The sequence below is a fragment of the Mustela nigripes genome, chromosome 2 (genome assembly GCF_022355385.1).
Source record: "Mustela nigripes isolate SB6536 chromosome 2, MUSNIG.SB6536, whole genome shotgun sequence".
Lineage (NCBI taxonomy): Eukaryota > Metazoa > Chordata > Mammalia > Carnivora > Mustelidae > Mustela > Mustela nigripes.
In genome coordinates this window covers 108,572,482-108,580,767 of record NC_081558.1, presented here as the reverse complement: position 1 = coordinate 108,580,767, position 8,286 = coordinate 108,572,482, and the positions used below count along the sequence as shown (strand labels likewise).

The following is an 8,286-nucleotide window of genomic DNA, read 5'->3' as shown; positions in this document are numbered from 1 at the left end:
TTTAAGCAAAAATTCTATGAAATCTTGAAGATCGATTGCTTGGTAATTATTTCATACTGCCATCTCCATACTCCGCTTCCTGTCCTCTGGGATTCAAGGCTGGCGGGGGGGGGGGGGGAAGGATCTACTTACAGCCACCTTTTGTCTGTCTAGAGGGTCTCTGCTTCCCACCCCTCCTACACCCCCCCACCAAATGGCCTAACAGGGTGGTAGTGTCTGCGTTATTGAACTGATTCATTAGTGCCTTTGTTTAGTTAACCTGTGGGTGCTTTTGTCAGTTTCAGGAACATCATTTGCACACTGCCTACTTTTTGCCAGAGCAAAGGACAGAGGTGACTTCTTTCCCCTCTTTTTTTTTTTTTTTTCTACTGAGAAGATTGTTTTTTCCCTTGTTTTAGGTAGAAGAAATGTCAACGATTAGGAGTTTTGAGGGATTCCACCCTGTGTCTCTGAAGCAAGAGGGAGATGACCAACCCTCTGAGACTGACCAGCTGTCCATGGAGGAGAAGGACCCGGAGCCAAGGCAGATTTCAAGGCAGCCAAGTGTGACTGAATCAACACTCTACCCCAATCCTTATCACCGACCTTTTGTCTCACGGAAGTACTTCGCTACACGGGTAAAATTTTTGAGGTTACAGTTTGACCTTCTAAAATACTACACAAGACTACTCTTTAGAATATTCTAATATCATTATACATGCTGCAAGTTTTACCAAGTATTTTCACATTTGTTACCTAACAGTCATAATAAGCATGAAGTAGTTAGCTATCCTTGTCGCATTTTATAGGTGAAGGAGCTAAACTTCAGAGAAGTTAATTGTCTATTTTTGATAATCATGTAGTGTTGAGGAGAAGCTGGTTATCTTGTTTCCATGGATCCTTGGCTCCTCAGTCCTGTGCTCATGTTAACCTTGATCTCCATAGATTAATGACCTATGGAGAGAAAATCCAAGCAGCTGGAATATAAATCTGTGTGCGCAGAGTGGGTATTTGCTGCATGTTTGAAAAAGACGGGGTGATGGAGTAGAAAGCCTTGCTGAGAATAGGTTGAACCTCAGGGTCTACACTGGGATACTGGGATTATAGTGTGGGAGTAGCACTTCGAAATCTCAAACCCTTGCCTGCTGTCTGAACCTGAGCTCTTTCTCCTGAGCATTGGAGCTGAGAGAGCAAATGGAAGAATGAGTATGGATATGGAGTTTGTATGTCTAGATATAAAAAAGAATGGGGCGCCTGGGGGGTTCATTCTGTTGAGCATCTGACTTTTGATTTTGGCTTAGGTCCTGATCTGGGGGGTTTGAGATCAGGCCCCATGTCAGGCTCTGCCCTGGGCATTGAGTCTACTGGAGATTCTCTCTCCTTTTCCCTCTGCCCCTCCCTGCTCACTCTTTCTCTTAAAAAAAAAAAAAAAAAAAAGAAAGAAAAAGAAAAAAAGAAATTTTGAACCTCTAGCATTTAGATCAAGTGGTGATGGCGAGTGCTTCCTGGGTTTGAGTACTTTCTCTCTCTCAAACTCTCCTTCCTACTTATCAGTGCTCTTTCCCAATCCTTCAGGGTTCTTGTTAACACAGTAATTGCTGGCTCACAGGCCACAATCAGTCGGTGGATAAATGCAATTGCACAGTGTGGTAATAGAGACCATCTCATTTTTGAAGCAATACATGGGACACATTTTGAAAAAAAATTTTTTTTTCAACTCAATCTTATGAATAAATTGTGGCTAAGATGTGACAATATATAAAGCTTTAACGAATCCTGATTTGGTAGTTTTTAGAACATCTTTGGTTAAGATAAAAGTTGAACTAAGTTGACTCAGTGTGTGTGGGGTGTGTGTATGTGTGTGTGTGTGTGGTGACATATGCGGAGCATATGGTTTGTTTTCCAAATCCTGTGAACTTTATTGAATAAGCAAAATTAAGTTGTAAGATGCATCTGGGAAGGAAATCAAAGCCCCCCCCCCCCTTAAAGTCATCTCATCTTTGGTAATGATGATGTATCAGTCACAGCTTGATGAGATAACAACCATGAGTGGTACAGAATAAGAGAGGCATCATGCTCAGAAGTGGGTGCAGTTATGAAGGCTGGGTGTGTGGGGGGGGGCTCTGCAAAGCTATCATCTTTGCCTCTGCTGATGGGCCTGAAGTTGCCCCATGCTGTCAAGTGAAGAGGCCGAGAACACGAGCTGCCACAGTGGCTGCTGTCCTGCACTTATCTGCAGGGAAATGACCGAGGTGTCCTTCTGCCTTGCAGGCCTGACACTAATATCTCTCATGGCCAACTCTAACTGGGAAACAGATAGAATAGGAAATTCTAGAAAATGCAGTTCTAGCTTAGCTACATCGACAGTGTAAAGCCACCATGGAGTTTTCTTTGTTTGAGTGATGCTTCTATTTGTGTGGCTCTATGTAACTTATTCAGTGAGGCCCCCTGGAGTGACACTGTAAGGTAGGCCGAGGAGGGCTTATCATTCTGGTTTCATTGTGGACATATTACAGCTTCAGGGGAGTGAAGTGACCTGGCCAGGTCGCACGATATTAGTGGAATGCCTATAGCTAGAATCCGTATCTCCTGTCTGTAAGTCCAGTCAGTGGTCTTCCCACCATCGAATACAATCGCATTTACCGCCCTTTCCTAATGGAGCCAGTGACAGACTCCAGTCCATGTGAAGAATATCTTCTTCCTTGGGTATACAGAAACAAGCCCTAAATTCTCAAGAGGTTGGGAGGGAAAGCTTCTAATCTTGTTAATGAATTTAAAGTAGACTTGAGGACTCTTTAGGGGCTGAGAGGGCTACATGCTCAAGGCGCTCAGCATTTGCTCTCCTTCAGACCAAGAAACAGTGTGTGTGTGTGTATTTATATATATATATAATATTCTGTGAGCATGTGAGTGTAATGAATGTGCTTTATATGTATTTTTATATTTTTTATCTGTATCTTTATCTATCTATAAATTTTCTCATTTGCAACGAGTAGATAAAATACCAGTTTTATACAGAGGTTTAAATATTCTTAGTACAATGCGTGGCACTAAATGTTCTAAATATTCTTAGTATAATGCATGGCATGTCTATTAACATTTCATAAGCAGCATCTCATTGCTATAATGAATGCTTTTTTCCTTTCCTGTTGATTTGACATTCCCATTTCTGTATTTGGTCATAGGGAATGACTTCCAGAGGGAGACACAAATGTAGATGTATAGCATTTATAGTAGTAAAGAGGTTTGAGTGAAGGAAACCAATTCACTTCTCAGGGAATAATTCAATAAGACCCTGGCTCTGAATGATTCAGATCTATGAAAGATTCATCGTAAAGTATCACTTCTTAGAGCTGAAACAAGATCGACAGATGATCTGGTCCCCTGGTTCTCCATCTTCATCATGTAGACAAATGACCTGGAAATCTTGTGATAATGCTCATCTGACTCAATAGGCCTAGAGGAAAGCCTCATACATATCTTCTGGCAATAAGATGCAATCTGTCCACAGACCAGACCTGGAGCACCAATGAGCTAGTCAACATTAAGGCTTATAGAGGGATGCTTGTCCAGTGTCATAACCATTAGTGAGCACCAACTTCCCCAAGAGGCTAGTAACAAGTGCTAAAGCTAGGGTTAGAACCCAAGTTTTCCGATTCCCAATTCATAGTTCTGTGATCCCATGAAGCAATTAAAAAGAAATAAGTTTATTACAGTACAAGAATTTAAAGCATATAGGTTGTAAATTCAGAAGAACAGCAAGTAAATGAGTTGAGGAATTCCTTGATCAAGTATTTTGTTTTATTACATGTTTTAAGACCATTTCACAGAATGTGGTTTATTGAAAAAAAAAAAAAAAAGAAAATTGTCAATAAGCAAAGTAAAAGTCACTATAATCTTCCTGTCCAACTTTAACCAAAGTATATTGAGTGTGTGCTTATACGTTTTGGTGTATATTCTCTCTTACTTTCCTCCTCACATGTACAATTGGTTGTATTAAAATATTTCCTATGTCAATAGCTAAACTTCCATAAAATCACTTTTCACCATTCAATAACATTCCACTATAGAGATATGATTTAATTTATTTAACTTTTGATGGACATGTTGTTTCCTACATATATATATATCCATATATATCCATATATATATATGGATATATACTTAAGATTTTATTTTATTTGTTTGTTTGACAGAGAGAAAGAGTGAGAACACAAGCTGGGAGACAGAGGGAGAGGGAGAAGAAGGCTCTTTGCCAAGCAGAGAGCCCAATGCTGGGCTTGATCCCAGGACCCTGGGATCATGACCTGAGCCGAAGGCAGATGCTTAACCACTGAGCCACCCAGGCGGCCCTTCCTACTTATATCTTTTAACCCAGAAAGGAGAGTTAGTCTTTGGCTTGCTGTGGCAGAATGTCACTGAGTTTCTTGGGTACTGAGAGCAGATACCCAATGTTATGATAAGAAAGAAGCCAATTATAAAGTCAATTATATGAGTGTCAGACTGCATATGCAAAGATGTGACTGGTCTGGAAGTTTAAATTAATCCAAGGCAAACAAGAGGCTCTATCTCATGACCCTGAGATCATGACCTGAGTCAAAATCAAGAGTCGGACACATAGCCAACTGAACCAGCCTCGCAGCTGTCCCCAAGAGTCATTTTTTAAGCATCATAACCTCATGCATTAGATCATACCTCTAATGCGTTAGAGGAAGTCAATCTGGTTCCTTAAACCTCTCATGGAATGTTATTGAATGGCGTCTTTCATGGGGTATCTGGGATATTGTTTCCTATCCACAGACTTCCAGACTATTATTTATTTCCTGAACTGTGCCCTTCCAACATAGAGACATTCTTGCTCAGAGCCAGAAGGAGCCTTAGAGGAATATCCAGTCCAACCCCTGAAACACACAAAGAAGACATGACTTGTCCAAAGTCAATCAGCAGTTAAGGGCCATGCCAAGACTAAGAGCCAGGACTCCTGACACTTTTTACCACCCCTCCAGAGCCTCTGACCTTGGACAACGAATGAGAGTTCGTAGGAATGAATGTCTGAAGCACTTGCCGTCACTCTGCTTGAATAATTTTTTCTCCTGTTTTTGTTCATTTGCTATTTTATTGCCTAGACATATCTAAAAAAGGCCTAGTGCCTTTTCTGAACAAAAGTACCACTCAAGGCTAATAACTCGAGGTATATTATGATAATCCCTTTAGTTGTGGAGACTGATATTCAAAAGCAACTTCTTATGAAAGGAACAATACTTGATACGCATGGGGAAAGATATTTTTAAACTCCCTGTAGGACTCTATATTTGCAGATACCTTATCAGAAAGTTGAAAGCGATTAGGGATGGGGAATTATCTCTAAATTTATACTTGAGAATGTAAATTACATACAAACTAATGGGACTAAAACTATTTGATCTTTTAATATTTAATTAATGGTTCCCCATGGCCTTTTTATAGCCTGTGTTCTATTGTGAGGAACGAGACTTTAATAAGCAGGTTTGGGACTTCCCATTGTGTAGCAAGATGTCATTGCTTTCATGACACTAATTTGGCTTTCATACTCTCTCCCTTCCCCTCTTCTCTTACTATAGGGTTCCCTGTATCTTGCTCTTGCATTGGGAACAACTAAATATATTAGTTGTATTGTTATTGTCTGTGTGAGCTTCTTCCTGGTCTAGAAATTACACATCTCACTGGGCAAAAGGTTTCTTGATTCCCCTCCTTACAGTGAAATCCCTTGAAGATTGTAATAAAAGTGGTGTTTCTTTCTGAGGGCAGGCACTTACCAATAAAAAAATAAGCAACATTTCCTTTATTTTCAAAGAGAGACAAATTTGCCCTGGACTTTACCAATTGCATCCAATTTAGAGCTGTTTTTCTTCCCGTATGTGTTTACCACGGAGTGATTTCTATCTGGGCATGATGGTATCCACAAGAGAGATCTTATTGTGTGTGAGTCCCTGGGAGCACTCCTTTCTATGCTGCCCTCTACTCTTATGGTCTAAGGATCTAGTACATGGTAAACTATTACCAGCAGATGGGAGTATTATTTGTGTGACAACTGGCCCCTGGCTAGTCCAGCTTCAGGAAAGGTAGGGAACCCCCCCCAACACACGTCTTTGAAATTCCCTTAGTAGGTTTGTTTTGACTGAAGATACTCAGCGCTGAACTATTTAGAACAGATATTGCCTACTCAGCTATATAATAACTTATAAATAAGGATCCCCCTCATAATTTTTCTTCAAATTTAACATTAGAAATATACACATATTGAATGATGGGTACTTATTATTCCATTGTACTTTCCTATTAGTCTTAGGCAGCATGGCGTCTTCAAGCTAATTGTTCCATTTCTGTGACCATTTGACCCCCAAATCCTGGTACGACTATTTTCCCTGTATTTAATATTAACAATAAGAATGAAAATACAATGTTTTATTATTCAATGTTCCCATATGTTTTTGGCATTTCCCAACAGCTCTGTTACAGTTAATATTATCTTACCCACCCAGCAAATGAGTAAACTGATATCTGGAATAATAAGGACATAATATGGGTCTCATGGTGAGCAGAAAGTTTGAGATCTAAACCTTGTCCTGGACACAAGTCAGAGTGTTCACACACTATCTCGTTTTCTACATCGAATGGCAGCAGTTAATTTATTCCAGTTAACTAACAATGGCAAACAGAAGAGAGTAAAATATTAAAATACAGTGATTAACTGTCCCATAAAGGCACAACGACTGTTTCTGCTAAAGGTGATGACACCACACTCAGTGACGACATTCACTGACAGAACCCTAGAGACTTCCCAGCCATTTCATAAAAACCACAGTGATGTCCAATGTTTAGGTTTTGAAAAGGTGTACAGTAGAACATCACCTCTAGCCACTGCCCCATCAAGTGTCTCCCCTTATGGGGACCACAATTAACATTTTCTAGGTATTCTTCTAGAGTTGCCTTAGCATAGATAAGCACATGCAAATATTTATCCTTATCTGTTCTCCTCTCTTTTATAAAAAATGTGGCATATTTGCCCTTTCTTCTGAACATTTTTTCATTCACTTAGTAATACATTTTGAAATCTTTCCGTATTAGCACAGATTTTCTAATTGTTTTTGTACAGTCATCATGCTCCATTGTATGGATGTGTCCCCTATTATATCTAACAAGTCCCCTACAGATAGATATTTGTCTTGTTTCAAAAATTTTGCTATTCACAAATAAATCTGTGGAGAACACTGTCTATACATCTGTCATTTTTCACATATGCAAGAGCAGCCATAGTATGACTTCACAGAAGTGGAATGTGTAGATCAAAGGATAGATCATTTTGATAGATTTTGCCAATTGCTTTCCATAGGGAAGACAAGTAAGGTTTTGAGAAATTCTACAATTTTATATTCATCTTCACATATTCTGGCAAAGTGCCTGGTGCAAAAGCATTCAACAAAATGCTTATTTTAGGATTATTTCATTATTCTCCAATTTCACTTGCAGTTTTTTTTTCTTCTTCTGAAAAGTATTAGTTTCACTACTGAGTTATGTTAGCTAGAGGAAGAAATTATGTGGATATAAGAGGAGAGACAGGAAAAATAGCCTGATGAGTCATCAAAGAAAGGATGATTTGGTCTGGTGCAGTCAGGCTGCATCCCGGGGAGCTCAGGTTGGGAGATGGGAGCATTGTCGTGGGATCATAGGGGATTTCTCTCCAGCCTAGTTTGGTCCTGCCAGTGGGTAGAACAGTGATGTTGGGACAACCTTCTCTGTCAGCGGGGGCTCAAGGCCTACTTGATTAATCCTCCAGAACTAACTGATTTTATGACTTATAGTTTCCAGCAGACATAGGCAGCCATGTTAGCTCCCTGACAACCCACAAATTAGCAGCTGAGGATGACAAAGGAGTCAGAAATCATTCAGTCCACTGGCTGACTATTCCATTCAGCAGGAAATGTGTTAAAATGAGGAACTCAGAATGTCTCAGTATCAGGGCTATGATCATATTTTCTTAAAGACTTCCAGGAGGCTTCCATCATCAGCTTGGCTTGGGAAGCATTGGTTCAGTCTCCTCATTTGTCTTTGTAGATAAGGAAATGTAGGCTAAGGAAGCTCAAACCATTAGCTACAGATCACAGAACTGATTTACGACAGATCTGGAGCAGGAGCCCAGGCCACTTGACTCTGTTTAATGGACATTTCCTTGATGCCTTGGGCTCTGTCCAGTGAGTTGGATGGGGAGGGGCAGAGCTAAGTTGGGAAAGCTCCGTGCCATTCCTACCACTTCATCTGAAACAGTGC

General features: G+C 40.1%; 1 protein-coding gene across 1 annotated transcript in view; it reads left to right on the top strand.

Moving 5' to 3' along the window:
* The first annotated feature begins 407 nt into the window (after nt 1-407).
* TPRG1 (tumor protein p63 regulated 1) overlaps nt 408-8,286 on the top strand; it is a 117,433-nt gene continuing 109,554 nt past the window's right edge. Inside the window, exon 1 of the mRNA XM_059388027.1 lies at nt 408-617. Within this exon, the coding sequence (XP_059244010.1) occupies nt 408-617 (210 nt within the window). The remainder of the gene's footprint in view (nt 618-8,286) is intronic.